This window comes from Papio anubis, chromosome 3 (genome assembly GCF_008728515.1).
Source record: "Papio anubis isolate 15944 chromosome 3, Panubis1.0, whole genome shotgun sequence".
Lineage (NCBI taxonomy): Eukaryota > Metazoa > Chordata > Mammalia > Primates > Cercopithecidae > Papio > Papio anubis.
In genome coordinates this window covers 94600498-94618683 of record NC_044978.1, presented here as the reverse complement: position 1 = coordinate 94618683, position 18186 = coordinate 94600498, and the positions used below count along the sequence as shown (strand labels likewise).

General features: G+C 40.3%; 1 protein-coding gene across 3 annotated transcripts in view; it reads left to right on the top strand.

The window, feature by feature from the left end:
- Nucleotides 1-18070, top strand: part of TXK (TXK tyrosine kinase) — a 69295-nt gene extending 51225 nt beyond the window's left edge. Inside the window, exons 10-14 of one of the 3 annotated variants that reach the window (XM_017958685.3) lie at nt 3364-3580; nt 7007-7071; nt 9386-9504; nt 11690-11847; nt 17563-18070. In XM_017958685.3, the coding sequence (XP_017814174.1) occupies nt 3364-3580; nt 7007-7071; nt 9386-9504; nt 11690-11847; nt 17563-17643 (640 nt within the window). In that variant the 3' untranslated portion in view covers nt 17644-18070. Of the gene's footprint in view, nt 1-3363; nt 3581-7006; nt 7072-9385; nt 9505-11689; nt 11848-15643; nt 17137-17562 lie in introns of those variants that run through there. The other 2 variants (XM_003898654.4, XR_001902491.3) reach the window with 2 other exon arrangements.
- Nucleotides 18071-18186: the final 116 nt, after the last annotated feature.

Below are 18186 nucleotides of genomic sequence, written 5' to 3'. Positions count from 1 at the left end.
GTTTACTTGGCCAAGGTTAAGGACATGCCCATGACAGCCTCAGGAGGTCCTGATGATATGTGCCCAAGGTGATTGGCCTACAAAAATGTAAAAATGGGTTTACACATTTTAGGAAGACATAAGACATCAATCCATCCATGTAAGATGTACATTGGTTTGGTCGGGAAAGGCAGGACAACAGGGAGTGGTGAAACAGGAGAGTTTTCTGGCCCCCACTTGCAGGACATGCAACAGAGGCTCTCTGTTCAGCCACCATGATCTCAAACCTTTTACAGGATAGGGAGCATGCAGATGGGCAGGTACAGGAATCAGGGTGAGTGCTTTTGGTCTCTAACCCAACAGCAGCATCTAGGGGTGGGTGTCTGCAACACCCAAAGCCCAAGTCGGCCCGTGTTACAGTGTGCTCTTTTAGCCTTGTGATCCACAGATGGCTTAAGGGTTAACCAACTCAGTGGACCCTCTGCCTTTTTGCAAGGGCAGGGGGCCAGTGTGACAGCTTTGTGTATCTCAAGCTCTTGTCCAGTGTTCTGGAAGACTGGGTCACACACAAACTTGAAGGATGAATGTGGGGTTGTATTGAGTGTTGGAGGTGGCTCTCAGCAGGATGGATGGGAAGCTGGACAGGGGATGGGTTGGGAAGATGATCTTCCCCTGGAGTTTGGCCATCCAACAGCCAATTCTCTAACTGGTCCAGCCGAACTCCTCCTGATGTTTCTTCTCTTCTCCCCTCCTCTGCTCTACCATTCTGCTGTTTGTCTATTTGTCTCCTCATCTGTTTCTGGACCTGGAGTTTGCGATTTATATGGGTACAGGATGGGGACGTTTTGGGTCAAAAAGCAACTTTTGGGGCACAAAAACAGGAATGGCTGTTCTCATTTATGGCCATGGGTATCTAGGCTTGAGGGTGAGGACTCTCCTGGGGAAACTGCCTTCTTCTACCCAATATTTCCCTGTCTCCTGTCCATATCAGTCGGGGCTTCCAAGTCATAGGCAGATTCAAAGTTTTTCTGATTGACAGTTGGTTGAGTTATTATCCAAAGAACTGAAATCAATGGAAAGGAATGTCTGGGTTACTATAAAGAATTGTGGAGACCAGCACAGATGGTCTGTGTTTATTATGCAGATGAAACTTCCAGGTAGAAGGTTTCAGGGAAAATAGAAGGTAAATGTTTCTTATTAGACTTGAAGAGTCTGTTCTATCAGTCTCAATGTCTGTGTTGATGTTAGTGGTTATGAGGCATGTCCAACTCCCTCTTCCCATTGTGGCCTGAATTAGTTTTACAGGTTAACTTTGGAATGCCCTTGGCTAAGAGGAGGAGTCCATTGAGATGGTTAGGGGCTTAGAATTTTATTTTTGGTTTACATTATGTAATTTGCCTGTAGTCCCACAACAAAACATCATTAGAGCTTCTAATTGAAATCAAAACTGTGAACTGTCTGGGCACAAAAAACGTGACCTTAATGAACATAATTATCAACACACTCTTGGAAAACTAATATATGTTAGAGGGCAAAAGACGGAAAGAGGAGAATTGTTTCAGGATACATTTTTGAGATAAAGTCATCAAGACTTGCTGATAAATTGAATGTGGTAGGTAGTCGGAAGAAACCAGAGGAACAAAGATGATGCTAAGGTTTTGGTGTACATTATTATATTAGGCAAAGAGTGGCACCATTTACAAAGATGGGGGAAGACCAAACAGGTTTAGGGGAAAAAATTAAGAATTCTGCTTTGGATATGTTGGATTTGAGAAGACTGTTATTTATTAGGTGTGATCAAGTAGTGAGGTAAATATATGAGTCTGGAGTTCAGGAAAAAGGTCAGAGTGGAGGGTATTAACTTGAGAGTGGTCACCAGAGATGATATTTAAAACCCTGAAACTTAATGCAATTACTTAGGGAAAGAGAATAATTAGAAAAGGAGAACTGGAGAAGCCTGCAAAGGGTCTGAAAATATTTAAATAACAAATTTAAATGAATTTAAATGTGTGTTTGGCCTATGATGAATCCCACATACTTCTCTAAACTGAGAAATAATGTGTATTAAGAAGTCCTAGAGTTATAACATACAAGAATGTAGGTTTTCCATTTGCATCTTTCTGTGCTTGTGAGAAATATTTGTCATATTTGTTAGACTGAATCATATGAGAGTTTGTCTTTGCCTGATTTCTGATAAAGGTTTGCCTTATTTCTGTTAGATTTTTACCAGTGATCTTGATAAGGAAATGCAGTAATGTTTCAATTCTCAGATGCTTCCATGTGGGTATCAACTTGGTGGATTTCCTGTGGCAAATTAATATTTCATCTCAAGACTTGCTTTTCTGCACTTACGCTATATACATGTAAACTGCATCCCTTAACTGAAAGTACACTTTATGAATTCAAAAAGTAAATCAGACAAAATATAATACATATACATATATCTCCAAATTAAGATAATGTTAAGTTCTCTGAATGCCTCTCTTTCTCATTAACTGGAGTGTTTTCATAAGCTAATTTTATGATAATGAGTCAAAAATCATTCATATACATTGTGTTAAGGTACACAGTCTTCCCAAGTCACTGATTTTATTTTACATTTATGAATGAAAAGAATGAAAAGAAGCAATAAATTTTCAAGGCACATTTGACACAAGGTACGTCTTCTAAAATTATGTGTTAATTTGAATATTATTTTCCATGATGACTAGTTGGTATAAAAGGCTTTTAGAGATTGAATATAATATTCCACACACACGTGCAGAAAACCAGTAAACTTTTGAAGTCTAGATAACTAAAAAGTTCTGGGTATATTTTAATAGGCAACATTCAAGGCGCGTGTGTGTGTGTGTGTGAACTGCAAGTTTTCATGTTGGTAAATGTTTTTTAGTTTCCAACTTTATCTAAAAATTTCCTTTTAAAGAACTTCATGCTTTAGAATTTAATTTTTGTTTTCTTTTTTTAGTCACTCTTTCCTCCCTCTTGTCTGTCCAAAATTTTTCATCTGGACAGCTGCAGGTAGGAAAGCTGGAATTCAAGGAACAGGAAAGGAAATCTGCTCAACCTAGCAAGGATAAACAGCGACGAAGAAACAAAAGGATTATAAAATGAAGAAGAGAAAAATAAAATGCTGACACGTAGAATGTGGTGCATGTAATATTCTGTTTCCACACTGCCTTTGGCATTACCACTTGAACTCTTGACCCCACATTCTCAGTGCATTAAGTGGCAAGGAAGCTGCATTACTTTCTCCGTGTTTGGGTGGATTTTCATCTTATCTTGATAATGAGAGTGATAAATAGATGGTAAATATTACCGGTTGTGTTCAAACATTTTAAAATGCAAACACAATTCTGCTCACTGGTGTATGTTTTTCTTCACCAGGAAATTATCTCATTCAAAGCTAGTGCAACTTTATGGGGTCTGTACACAGTGGAAGCCCCTTTACATTGTGACAGAGTTCATGGAAAATGGCTGCCTGCTTAACTATCTCAGGGAGAATAAAGGAAAGCTTAGAAAGGAAATGCTGCTGAGTGTATGCCAGGATATATGTGAAGGAATGGAATATCTGGAGAGGAATGGCTATATTCATAGGGATTTGGTAAGTATGGTGCAAATTTACTTTTTAAAATATATCATACCAATATTCAGAAGGATGTGACAATTACTTTCAATACTTTGAATAATGTATCCTTGATTTAATTTTTAAACATTTACCTATTCATGCAATTTGTTGTAAAATGTAACTTTGTTTTTAATTGCCCATTGATGCTGTTGCTGTAAAGACCCAATGGGTTCACCTTGCCTGCTGCCTAGACAGAGCCCATTTATCAGGACAGGGGAACCGCAATAGAGAAAGAGTAATTCACATAGAACCGACTGTGCAGGAGACTGGAGTTTTATTATTACTCAAATCAGTCTCCCCGAGCATATGGGGATCAGAGTTTTTAAGGACAATTTGGTGGGTGGGGGGAAGCCAGTGAGCCAGGAGAGCTGATTGGTTTGGTAGGAGATGAAACCATTGGAAGTTGAAGCTGTCCTCATGCTGAGTCAGTTCCTGGGCGGGGGCCAGAAGATCAGATGAGCCAGTTAATCGATCTGGGTGGTGCTAGCTGATCCATCAAGTGCAGGGCCTGCAAAATAGCTCAAGCACTGATCTTAGGAGCAGTTTAAGGAGAGTCAGAATCTTGTAGCCTCCAGCTGTCTGACTCCTAAACCATAATTTCTAATCTTGTGGCTAATTTGTTAGTCCTACAAAGGAAGTCTAGTCCCCAGGCAAGAGGGAGGTTTGTTTGGGAAAGGGCTGTTATCATCTTCATTTTAAACTATAAACTGTAAATTCCACCCAAAGTTAGTTTAGCCTATGCCCAGGAATGAACAAGGACAGTTTGGAGGTTAAAAGCAAGATGGAGTCAGTTAGGTTCTCAGTCATAATTTTGCAAAGGTGATTTCATAGCCAAGTAAGGCTTTACTCTATGCCTTGAACTAATTAACCACCTAACTTATCATGTGACTAAAATTGATTTCCTTTCCTTTCCACTCTCCCTTCTTCCTTCTCTTCCTTCTTCTTTCTTTCCTTCCACCTTTTTCCCTTTCAACCCATAATCAAACATGTATCGAGTGCCTAGTATATGCCAAGCATTCTGCTAAGCACTGGAGATACAACAGTGAAGAACAATTTCCAGTTTTAGTCTCCAACTTTATCTAAAGAATGTCACCTAGGGGCATAACGGCTCCTGACGTGGAGGTAGTTTGGCCCTAACAGGATTGCAAGAGCACTGCTGGCATTATTGAAGAGACTAGGAATGCTACATTATTTTTTTCTGTAATGCTCAGAACATTCCTATTTAAATAAATGATTGTCTTACCCAAACCATATGCTAACAGCACTGCTTCCCTGCATTGCTACCTCCCCTTGAGTAACACTTTCTGTCCATTCCACATTTATTCATGATATTCACACTATTCCCTTGATATTCACACTATGTCCTTCCATGTCTGATTTTGAAATCTAAAAATTAACTCAAATGAGAATTGGAGAAGTCTATGAGAAATCCCTGATATTGCCCCTTGGAAGTAATTCTGTGCTTCCATCACACATGATCAAAGTGATCATATTACTCACTGTACAGGCTGGAGTATTTTGGGGAGAAAAAGGGGGCATAGTTACATTGGCCTCAGCACACCTTGGGAAGTATGCTTATCCTACCCGTGGCTTGGAACGCTCAGGGCATTTGCTATTTACTGCGTCACCCAATAGTTAATTATTACATCGTTTACACAAATACTAGAGTCTATCTTATGAGACTTAGAGTCTTTGAGATCAAGGCCTAGATGTCTGAGATGCCATGCAGTGATTGAGAACATAGGTTTCAAACAGTCATTCTCAAACTTCAAACTTTGGTATGCATTACAATTACTTGGAAGCTTTTAGAAAAATTGCAATAGCCAGGCCATACCCCAGACCAATTAAATCAGAATCTCTGTGGCTGAAACCCAGGCATCAATATTTTTTGAAAATTCCCCTGATGAGCCCCATGTGAAGTTGAGGTTGAGAACGACTACTCTAGAGCCAGGCTAGCTGGGTTGAAATATTGTTTTTTACTAGCTGTGAGAGCTTGGGCAAGCTAGTTAACCAGTGAAGTGGTATTAATTATAGCACCTTCCTCGTATGGGTTTGTTGGGAGAATTACATGAATTAATAAACAGTGTCTAGCATGTAGAGGAGCTCAGCAATGTTAACTATTGCTATTACAGAGATAGATCATTAAAAAAAATTTCCTAAAGGCACATTTCCCGGTATCCAGCACCTAGGAGAAATGAGCAAATTTTTGAATGGGTGAATACGGTATCAACTCCACCTGGCTCACTTTCCTAGTCTCTGCAGGTTTGTCTTTGCGGATAACAATTGGGTGACAGTTCTGGTCATTTTATTTGCTCCAAGTGGCTTCTGACAGGCCCTCCTGTTCCTGTTTTTTCCCTTATTTGCTCATTTTCTTTTGTGTTCTATTTTATCTCCCTATATGCTACTTAAAATATGTCAGTGAACAATGAATCTTTTCCCCGTCAAGAACTTTTCTTGTGGTTTGGTCATTGCTAGGACTTGCTGGCATCTTCTAAACTGGTTCCTTGTGATTTATTATTTCAAGTTTCTTGCTTTTGTTGCTTAACTAATTGAACCACAAATTAGCTGAAAAGAGGAAAATTCTATCAAATATTTTATCTAGTTTGCCTACATGAGGCTAAATAATCAAATCAATGATTTTCTTGATTAAGTTGCTCAAAATGAATTGCTTTGGCCTCAAATACATTGTTTCTACATAGCATATATTCAATTCATTGTGATAATTTTAAGAAATATGAAATTATCACTGTAAATAATTATCTTGAGTGAAATCAGTGTTGAATTATCTTTTCTTAATTTTTATTATGTATTAGAGATCCCAAAGATATAAAATCAATATGCCTTATCTGTTATGTATTTTGGGCTTTCCTATAAAGATGTTAAAAAATACACTATTTTTATGCCAAGATTTATAGTTGTGTCATCTTTCAGATTGAATTGAGGGCAGGCTGGGCCTGGTGGCTCACTCCTGTAATCCCAGCACTTTGGGAAGCCAAGGTGGGTGGATCATTTGAGCCCAGGAGTTCAAGACCAGTGTGGGCAACATAGTGAAACCCCATCTCTACCAAAAATACAAAAATTAACTGGGCGTGGTTGTGTGTGCCTGTAGTACCAGCTACTTAAGAGGCTAAGGTGGGAGGATGGTTTGACCCCAGGAGGGGAAGGTTGCAGTAAGCCAACATGGTGCCATTGTACTCCAGCCTGGGCGACAGAGCCAGATCTTGTCTCAAAAAAAATACGAAGGCAAACTATTGAATCTATACCATTGATGGATATCACCATAAAAATGACTTGGCTGTCCACACAGACAGGTAGCGTGGGGTCCAAATAACCTAAGGAAGAGGAGAGGAAAAACTCTTGAAATAAAAACTTGTATTCAAACTTGGATTCTTCTTTCCATAGGCGGCAAGGAATTGTTTGGTCAGTTCAACATGCACAGTAAAAATTTCGGACTTTGGAATGACAAGGTACGTGCTATGTATATATATGTATTTTGTTTGTTTGTTTACTCATAAGAGGGAATCTTACATTTGTTTACTGATAAACTGAAGATGCTGCAGACTGTGTTTTTATCTTCCTAGGTTGTAGGCCTGGTTGTATGGCCTACTGACCCACTTTGAATTTTAGGACATGTACAATTTTAGCTGTGAGGTAAATGTTTACTGTGGACTATTCGCATCTTTTAAGAAAACTATGGTATATTTTTAAATTAAAAAAGGAATTTCTCAGTCCACTGAGAAAGGTGAAGAAAAAAGCATTTCTGATATACATATGTTTTTGGGAGAAAAATAAATAAATTTGTTTTCTCAGCTCTGATTTTTCTATGTCCTCACCAAACATTTCTATTATTAAGTATAGTAGTTGACTCTAAGTCTACAATTCAAGAGTGTGAAAAATTTAGCCATATTTTTCTACAACTCAATATAGTTTAAATTTTGAGCATCCTTTTTTGGGATGGTGCTAGAGATATAATTCCAGGGAATTTGGGATTTTTCTCTGGCTTCCCTAAGCTTCAAAGTCAAAGTTCTTGGTCTCGTGGGGCTATCGTACTGGTAGGAAGGTGGCTTACTGGCCCTTTTGTTATCCGTGTGCATGGCATCCTTGCAGCCTCCATCCTCCAGTCTTGTCTTTGGCTGGCTACTCAAACAGGTAACTGCTAACCCATACTGATTTTTTTTGGCAAGATTCCTTCAGAACTGGCTTTTTTTTTTTTTTTTTTTCGACAGAGTCTTGCTCTGTTGCCCAGGCTGGAGTGCAGTGGTGCTCCCTTGGCTCACTGCAGCCTTGACTTCCCAGACTCAAGCTATCCTTCTGCCTTAGCCCTCCAAGTAGCTGGTACTACAGGCACATGCCACCACGCCTTTAAATTTTTGGTAGAGACAGGGTTTCACCATGTTGGCCAGGCTGGTCTTGAACTCCTGACCTCAAATATCCACCCACCTCTGCCTCCCAAAGTGCTGGGATTACAGGCGTGAGCAGTCTCACCTGGTCAGCATTCTTTATGATTACAAAACTCCATGGTGGGATCTCAGATCTCATTTACCTAGGCACATCCACAGCCATTTGTTCATTGGCATCTTTCTGCCTTTCCAAGGGCTCTACCTGGGGAAAAGAGCACAGGTTCTGTTTCACTTTTAAATCCCACCAACCTAATGTGGGACTAGGAGCTTCTTTCTCTGCTGTGTGACTTGGGCAGCCCTTATAGGGTACAAGATAAAGGATCCTAACCCACTGACCTACTAATGTCTGGTACTCCCCTTTTCTTTCCCTTCTATTTCCCCCATTCCTCTAGCTCAAGGGATCTTTTTCTAGATAGTGGTGGTAATAGGGACGGTGGTAGTGAGATCTCACTCCTGTTCATGGCCCATTTTCCAAGATATTTTGTTAATAACTCAATATTTCTTCTCTGAAGAGCCTAGACTTGAAAAATTCAAAATCTATAGACAATGGCTTTTCTCTCTTTGTTTTCTGTTATTGATTCTTTACCTAAGTAGAATGACCTCTGACTCAATAAAGCGCTGACAGGTGGAGGGAGGTAGTGTATATTAAAAAGAAAAGTGGGAGTGTAGAGGCAGCATTAATAAATGCTGTGAAAACACTATATTGTATATTTAAGGGGCAACAAGCACAAGTTAATTTTTGTCTCTTCTCCCCAATTTCTCACATTTGGACATCCCTGCATACAACTCTCAAAAAAGAGAGAGGGTTCAACTTATTATTATTTTAAGGAGATGGTAGTTATTCTTGATTTCTTTCCATATAGGGCCATTCTAATGCATTAGAGATTTGTCACATCAGAAGCATTATGTTCATATACTTTTACTTTCTCCCCTTCTCTATGCCTCACAAAAAAACATACACATGGAAGAAAATTCGACATCCAACTTTGAATCATTCATTTCCATTTCAAAGAGAGTGGTTTTTGTTTTCCCCACCCCTGGGAAGAGTGGTCTTTTATTTCCTTTTTATAATCTTGGTTGTTAGCATGCTTCTTTGTAGAGTCAAGAATTTACCATAATTAACATAGACAGTGAGCCATGTTTTGAACTGAAGCAGCATTCTGATTTTCAGAGATCCACATAAAACAAACACAACTGAAACATGATTTGGGGAGGAAACATTATCAAGGGCACTTTCACACTCTACTAACAAGAAGGTGTCCACAAGCTTTCTAGGGTAAAATACTTTGTCTTTTAACAACTTAGAGTTAACTAAAGGGATTTGAAGTAAATAGAGCTTGGAGGTAATTAACACAATGTGCTTTGAATCTGATAACTGTAGGTATGTTTTGGATGATGAGTATGTCAGTTCTTTTGGAGCCAAGTTCCCAATCAAGTGGTCCCCTCCTGAAGTTTTTCTTTTCAATAAGTACAGCAGTAAATCTGATGTCTGGTCATTTGGTGAGTGCATCTGATGTTTGCTAGATCTTGATTTAATAAAATGGGCAATATGTTATTTTTAACTTTGATTTCCTAATTGATGTAGAATTTTTAAAAAAGTCTTCTTGTAATTGTTCTTCCTTCTATGTGTTCTAACCACATCCCGATTGTCTTTGGCAACTAGTGTCACATACCTTCTTACATAAGTCTGACTTTTGGATCTTTTCCTTCCTCCATGGGCACTCACTGTAAAACTGTAACAAAGAGTCTACTGATCTAGAAAAAAACTCAGACAAGTTTTCCACTCTGCAGACGCTTGAAGGAAAAATGATCTTATGACACTGTTGAGTTTAGAGTGTAATTAGTAAACTTCATTGTCTAAACTATGAAGCAGCTTGACTATTTTCCAATTGTTTAGTTGTTAACCTGAACTTAAAACCTGAGTTTAAAAAATGGTGGCATCTCATTTACTTCCTTAACTTTAAAGTTTGTGGAATTTAGACATAGGCTTCCTTGAGATCTGTGAATTGATATTCATATTGGATAATGTTCTTCATTGAAAAAGAGACACCATAGACCCACGTCCAGTGAAGTTTCGAGGTTGATTTTCAAGAAATGGTAATATGCAAAAATCTATCTATCCTCTTTCACCCAGAACTGCCTGGAGGCTTGTGGGTTCCGGGTCCTCAGAAGGGTGTCAGTTTTATTGTCTACAATAAGGTTAAAACTGGGCACAGTGGCTCAGGCCTACGATACCAGCACTTTGGGAGGCTGAGGTGGGAGGATTGCTTGAGACCAGGAGTTCAAGACTAGCCTGGGCAACCTAGCAAGACTCTGTCTTTCCAAAAAAAAAAAAAAATAGCCAGGTGTGGTGGCATGTACCTGTAGTCCCAGTTCCTTGGGAGGCTGAGGCAAGAGGATTGCTTAAGCCCAGGAGTTTGAGGTTATAGTGAGCCAGGATCGTGTCACTGTACTCCAGCCTGGGTGACAGAGCAAGAACCTGCCTAAAAAATAATTAAAACATAAATTTAAAAAAATACAATAAGGTTAAGCTTGTGTCATTAATCTCATCAGCTTTCCATGGACATATGATAGTCTCAGCAGGTGACATTTGAAGCTCTACTGAAGAGCAGTTAGGTTGTGAGACCACATCTTAGACACCAATGAAGAGCAATATAGGGACCTCATTGAAGGTTGCAGAACAGTTAGAACTCCCTGAATTTTACGTACTTATCTCCCTCACTGAACAGCGAGCTCCTTAGGCACATGGGTTGATCTCAAACGTATAAAATCTCCAGGCCCCGGGAGATGCCTGGCCTCTCATCAATGTCTAGCAAATATTTGTAGAATAAGTGAATAATTGAATGAACTCAAATTGGGAGTTCTTGCAGGAGTTTCACTAACCAATCAATCAATGATTACTGGACCCGGCTAGATACTCTGGGGCTCTGCCCATCAGTCTAATCTTTTAGCAGAAAGAAGGGGACACGTGCCATTTACTGGCTGAAACTCTTGGCTAAGTAGGCAGCAGAGGCTCACATAATCTTGTCAGTTTCTATGGAATGACAGAAAGGTTCATTGATTTCAGAGTGCAGGGACATGACTGCTACTTAGAAATGAAAATGCTAGTCCAGGCGTGGTGGCTCACGCTTGTAATCCCAGCACTTTGAGAGGCTGAGGTGGTCAGATCACCTGAGGTCAGGAGTTCGAGACTAGCCTGGCTAACATGGTGAAACCCTGCCGCTACTAAAAATACAAAAATAAGCTGGGCATGGTGGTGGGCACCTGTAATCCTAGCTACTCAGGAAGCTGAGGCAGAAGAATTGCTTGAACCTGGGAGACAGAGGTTGCGGTGAGCTGAGATCATGCCACTACACTCCAGCCTGGGCGACAGAGCGAGACCCTGTCTCAAAAAAAAAAAAAAAAAAAGGAAATGCTACCGGCATTTTCTCCTGATAGAGAAGGCAATCAAAACTCATGGAAAAGGAAAGGCATTGTTTTCACTTAGATTATTTTCAGGTTACAGGTCTCTTTGAAAACTGAGGTACATACGATTTGCTTCCTTGATAGAACCGCTGTTATTCAGGATAGTTATAACCCAAAGCCTGGAGCACAAAAATAATGCCTTGTAGTTTGAAATTATTCTTTCAGTTCCCGAGCAATCATTTCTCTCTAACCCCTTGTTTTCATGCATTTTTGTTTGCAGGAGTTTTAATGTGGGAAGTTTTTACAGAAGGAAAAATGCCTTTTGAAAATAAGTCAAATTTGCAAGTCGTGGAAGCTATTTCTGAAGGCTTTAGGTTATATCGCCCTCACCTAGCACCAATGTCCATATATGAAGTTATGTACAGCTGCTGGCATGAGGTAAGTAAGTATACGTTACTTTCCTACAAAGGTTGGCAGTCCCGGCATCTGAGAGCAGATCTGATTATCACAAACATGACTTCAGAACTCTGTCATGGCAGGAAAAGGCATCTGTGTCTTGGTCATGATCCTGAGAGTCTGAAGTACTATTTCTATCTCAAACTCACTACAAAGTCATGAATCCATTTTGTTTTGAACAATGGCCTTTTATCTGAGGAATTCAGTGCATTTTCTGAGTCTTATCTGTTTGAGATTGGTTCTTGCAGAAACTCTTGGTGTTACTCAAGCCTCAGTGATTAGATGTTTTATTAGCTTTAAGAATTAATGGGCCGGGTGCAGTGGCTCATGCCTGTAATCCCAGCACTTTGGGAGGCCGAGGCAGGTGGATTACCTGAGGTCGGGAGTTTGAGACCAGCCCAGCCAACATGGTAAAACCCCGTCTCTACTAAAAATACAAAAATTAGCCAGGCATGGTGGTGCATGCCTATAATCCCAGCTACTGGGGATGCTGAAGCAGGAGAAGAATCTTGAACCTGGGAGGCAGAGCTTGCAGTGAGCTGAGATCGTGCCACTGCACTCCAGCCTGGGCGACAGAGAGAGACTCTGTCTCAAAAAAAAAAAAAAAAAGAATTAAATGATGGAGGCTGTGTGTGGTGGCTCACGCCTGTAATCCCAGCACTTTGGGAGGCCAAGGTGTGCAGATCACTTGAGGTCAGGAGTTTGAGACCAGCCTGGCCAACATGGTGAAACCCTGTCTCTACTAAAAATAAAAACATTAGCCAGGCCTGGTAGTGCACGCCTGTAATTCCAGCTACTTGGGAGGCTGAGATAAAAGAATTGCTTGAATCTGGGAGGCAGAGGCTACAGTGAGCTGAGATTGCACCACTGTACTCCAGCCTGGGCAACAGAACAAGACTCTGTCTCAAAACAAACAAACAAACAAATAAACAAATAAATAAAAGAATAAATGAAAGAATTAATGGTGGAAACTAAGGGTAGAACGAGGTTTGTTAAACTTCCACGTTGAAAAAGAAAGATGGTGTTTCCATTTACTTCACTCAACTTTCCTTTGTCTTGCTTTTCTAACGCTAATAGTAATGAGTTTCATCTGTCTTCTGACACTCAGGACTCCTGCTAGAGATTAAACTAGACTGGGAATGGAGGCAGAAAGTGTGTCAGGAACTTCCATTCAGGAAGAAATCTCTCCAGAACTTAGTTTTTCTTTGTTGAAATGCCAAGCTTAGAAGTAAAGCCAGAGGGGCTTCTGTTCCACCTCTGGACACCGACTCAACACACCCCTGCCCTTCTCAGTGAACTTCCCCGTGATTTTGAGAGCTTTACTCTCTTTCCAGCTGACAGTTTCAGCCTAGAAAATTACAGCTTGATGAGAAGTTTCCTCCTGGCTGAAAAAATAAAGCACTTGATTATCAATTTATAACCACAAACACTAGCATATTGAGTATTTTCAGAGTGATGTGGTTGTTCATATTCCAAGAAGCATTACATTTATAGAAAGCCCCAATGTATGAAAATATTTTACATATATTAACTACTTTACAAAGAATCTTGAAAGACATAGAAAAATGTTCAGTAAGTAGTAACAAACAACTATTTTAGGAGCATCTTTGCAATAATAATGTAAGTAGCTCAGAAGTATACGTTGTGTATGAAATAATACTCATGTACGTGTGTGTGTAATATAATACTTATTGAGATGTTATATATAAGTGGATCTGAGACAGAGAAGGAGGAAGGGAAGTGATCAGTAGGATGCTGTCAGAAGGACCATGTAAACAACATTAGTCTCAAATTGCAGTCAGAACATTGATTAATACAATGGTGTAGTTATGTTGATTTATTTGTTTGAAAAAGTTGATTTGACCAGGTGTGGTGGCTCACGCCTGTAATCCCAGCACTTTGGGAGGCCGAGGTAGGAAAATCATGAGATCAGGAGTTCAAGACCAGCCTAGCTAACATGGTGAAACTCCGTCTCTACTAAAAATACAAAAAAATTAGCTGGGCATGGTGGCAGGCACCTGTAATCCCAGCCACTTGGGAGGCTGGGGCAGGAGAATTGTTTGAACCTGGGAGACGGAGGTTGCAGTGAGCCAAAATCACACCATTGCACTCCAGCCTGGGAGACAGGGTGGGACTGTCTCAAAAAAAAAAAAAAAAAGAAAAGAAAAAGTTGATTCATTTTTGAAACAGAGTCTTGCTCTATTGCCCAGACTGGAGTGCAGTGGCATAATTACAGCTCACTGCAGCCTTGACCTCCTGGGCTTAAGCAATCCGCCGAGCTCAGCCTCCTGAATAGCTGGGACTACAGTGATGTGCCACCATGACCAGCTAATTTTTAAAAATTTTTTCTAGAGATGGGGTCTCACTTTGTTGCCCTAGCCTCAAGCAGTCCTCCTGCCTTGGCCTCCCAAGGTGCTGGGATTACAGATGTGAGCCACTGTGTCAGGTGCGAAAGTTGATTTTGCCTACAACTTTACCCCATGTGCTTAGGGCATTAGAGTCAAAAGTGATTATGTTATATTTGAGAGACAAATTTCAGGATTCATGCACAGAAGCAGGTTCCTCAGAGAGCTCCACAATTTATTCCCAGAGTCTCAATGAGGACCCTCACTTGCACTTGTGCTGTCTTCTACTCTGTTTATTTTATTGAGGCTCTCTGTTTATAAGCCATGAAGAGGGGTATCTTTCCGCTGATCCTGCTGTTGGTGACACCTGTGAGAATGTGGCTACTATGAGTAGCTCTGTTTCCCACAGTTTTCAAAGATGCTGACAGTGCCATCTCTTCTTCCTCATGGACTCAGAGCCAAACCACACCCTTAAATGAAGTAGGAAAAAATGCTCCAATCCTTGGCTCCATGACCAGGGATATGGGGTCACTTATGGTGAATATCTTCCTTTAGAGTTGCTGACTCTTGAAAACTGTGCAAAGATCACAGGCTTTTAAAACTTTTTAAAATGTAAGAATATTCAGCAATCATTTTGCTATGAGTGAGAGGAACTTCCATACTCTTATTTTTCTGTTGACTGTGACTGAAAGCACAGCCTATACCCCAGGATCTTCAAAGTCCCTCATGAAAACATGCCTTTTGCTTTCTGACTGAAATCCTCCTTTCTATAACGGCTCAGATGTCATAGATACCCTGAACTGAGCTTGGGAGCCTGGTACTCTAGATGCCCCTTCTGCCAGCCCTTTCTTGACCTCACACATGTCAGGTCATCCAAATATGTCTCTAGGGTGGTCATGTCCTAGAGTACTTTCTGAGATGCTGAAAACGTTCTGTATCTGTGCTGCCCAATATAGCAGCCACTTCTGGCTATTGGGTACTTGAAAAGTGGCCAGCATGACTGAATAACTGAATTTAAACATTTATATCATCTTAAGGAATTTAAATTTAAATAGCCACATGTGGCCAGTGTTTGCAGGTCTAGCCATTTTATTTTTGCAGCATTCTCTAACATTTTCATACTCACGCCTCGCTCAACTGCCAATTATGCTGTGGTATGTCAGTGGAGATACCTTTCTCTTCCTTTTTGTGGAGAGCCAGCCTAGATTCAGGTCCCTGCCAGCAAGTTCCAGAGCTGGTCTCTGAGTGATCCTTAGCCCATTTATGCCACAGGTGGCAATTTTTTGAATTTTTGCATGAGTGAAAAATCAGACCTTGGCGATGATCTTGAGCAGTGGGATATAAATAACTCCCACGTGCTTAGCGTTCCAAAAATGAAACACTTGGCATAAGTGGGTTAAGCTAAGCTAACCACCCCCACTTCCCTTTTCCAGAAACCCAAAGGCCGCCCTACGTTTGCAGAGCTGCTGCGGGCTCTCACAGAGATTGCGGAAACCTGGTAACCCGAAACAGAATGCCAACTCAAAGAGTCATCTTGCAAAACTGTCACCTATTGTGAACATCTTCACCATATGGGGTCACTTATGTTGAATATCTTTCTTCATGGTTGCTGACTCTTGTAAACAGTGCAAAGATCACAGTTTTTAAAACTTTTAAAAATTTAAGAGTATGCAGACAATCGTTTTGCTATGTGTGAGAGGACTTGCACACTCTTATTTTTCTGTAAAATATTTCACATCCCGAATGTGAAGAAGTGAAAAAGGCTTCTCAGCAGTCTTCATAGTGGCTGCTCTTCATGATCATAGCCCCAGGAACCCTTGAGGTTACATGAAAACCTGACCCTTCACAAGGCTGAAAGTGTTTCCTTCTTGAAGAGGAGTGACATTCATCACTTCGGTGATCCATGCATAGAAGATGAAAATGAATTCTGCCAATTCATGGGATATAGGGCCTCCCTTGAATAATTTCATGTTTTGGGGCTGTGTAGATCTTTATAGTAAATGCACCTTTATAAACCGCATGAATGTTAGTGTTCTGGAAATGTCTTTTGTTAATATGATCTTCCTATGTTATTTAACAAATTGTTTTTCCACATATCTGATTATATTGAAAGCAGTTTTTTTGCATTTGAGTTTTAAACACTGTTATAAGATGTAGCCAAAGCTCACCTTTGAACAGATCCTGGTGACATCCTATTTCCAGGAAAATCCAGAACCTGATTTTAGTTCTGTGATTTTACACTTTTTACATGTGAGATTAGACAGTTTCAGAGGCCTTATTTTGTCATAGTAAGTGTCTCCTGTAATTTTCAGGAAGATGACTTGTTCTTTCTAGAAGAGGAGACAAAAGTAAGATAGCCAAATGGGACATCAAGCTCCATTGTTTCGGAAATTCAGGATTTTGAATTCAAGATGAAACAACCAGCAATCACAGTTAAATCTTAACTTTGCCTGCACTCTTTGTAGGAATGATCAGAAATTTATCTTTATCATTCTGAGTGCTTCAGGAGTACAATAGGAAGAAAGATACTGGAGAACGCACAAGTGTAATTACCATGAAGTCTAACAACAGGAGCCCATTATTTGTGTACTTTCCCACCCTGTATCATGGTTCTCTGGGAACAAGCTTTATTATTCTCATTAGTGTTTAAATTGTTGATTTTCAGTAGTTGTGACTTTTAAATTATATTTCCCCACTCAAAGAATGGTATCTTTATATATCAATGACACTCAATAAATGTGTATTATTTCTAATGAGAATCAGGTACAAGAAGATACTTGATAGTTCAAGTGGTGGTCTCAGAAATGTTTTGGCTGAATGTGGTGGCTCATGCTTATAATCCCAGCACCTTGGGAGGCTGAGGTGGGAAGATAGCTTGAGTCCAGTTTGAGACCAGCCTGGGCAACAAAGTGAGATCCCGTCTCTACCAAACAAAACAAAACAAAAACTAGGTGTAGTGATGTAGTCCCAGCTACTTGAGAGGCTGAGACAGAAGCCCAGGAGGTCCAGGGTGCAGTGAGCCATGACTGTGCCAGTGCACTCCAGCCTGGGTGATAGAGTGAGACCCTGCCTCAAAAACAGAAACAAGTTTGTATGAGATGCTAGTCTGTTTCTGAGACTATCACACCCCCTTTCCTATGACTCCTGTTATGGTGAGGAGAGATAGAAGGCTCCTATTAATGAGATCTCAATTCACATAATATGTGAATTTATATAAGATAGTCTAGCTCAAGAAGACATGAGACTACAAAACAGCAAAAGTGGACAGAAGGGAGGTTAATGTTATGACATAGGAAATAATGTAGCATCAATATACGGATGCAGTAAGTTACCCTTTCCATGTTTTACTCAGCTTGGAAGTGCCAATTTCTCTCAAAAAGAAAGAAAGAAAGAAAAAACCCAGCAAAGCCAAACTCTGAAAAGCCAGGACTGAGTATGGAGCATCTGCCATCACTATAGATGTACCAGGTACAGAGCAAAGAGTGACACCCAGAAGTAAATCATTCTAAGAAGGCAACAACTATGACAGCGCCTGGCACTTCTAAGAGGGTGCAGCACTTCTAAGGTACTGGGCAAGCTCTATTCCTTTTGTTTTAACACCTCAGGAAAATTTGAGATACTAAATTAGGAACAAGAATAACTGGGGGTATGTCTTAGGTAACTAAGAGTCCAGATAATGTGTGAATTTTGAATGTGCATGAAAAAAGATTTACCATTCTTTGTTTAACTAAACAAAAAAGTTTCTTTAAGAGGTTGTCAGCCAGGCACAATGGCTCACGCCTGTAATTCAGCACTTTGGGAGGCCAATGCAGGTGGATCATCTGAGGTCAGGAGTTAGAGATCAGCCTGGCCAACATGGTGAAACCCTGTCTCTACTAAAAATACGAAAAGTTAGCCAGGCGTGGTGGCATGTGCCTGTAATCCCAGCTACTCGGGAGGCTGAGGCAGAATTGCTTGAACCCAGGAGGTGGAGGTT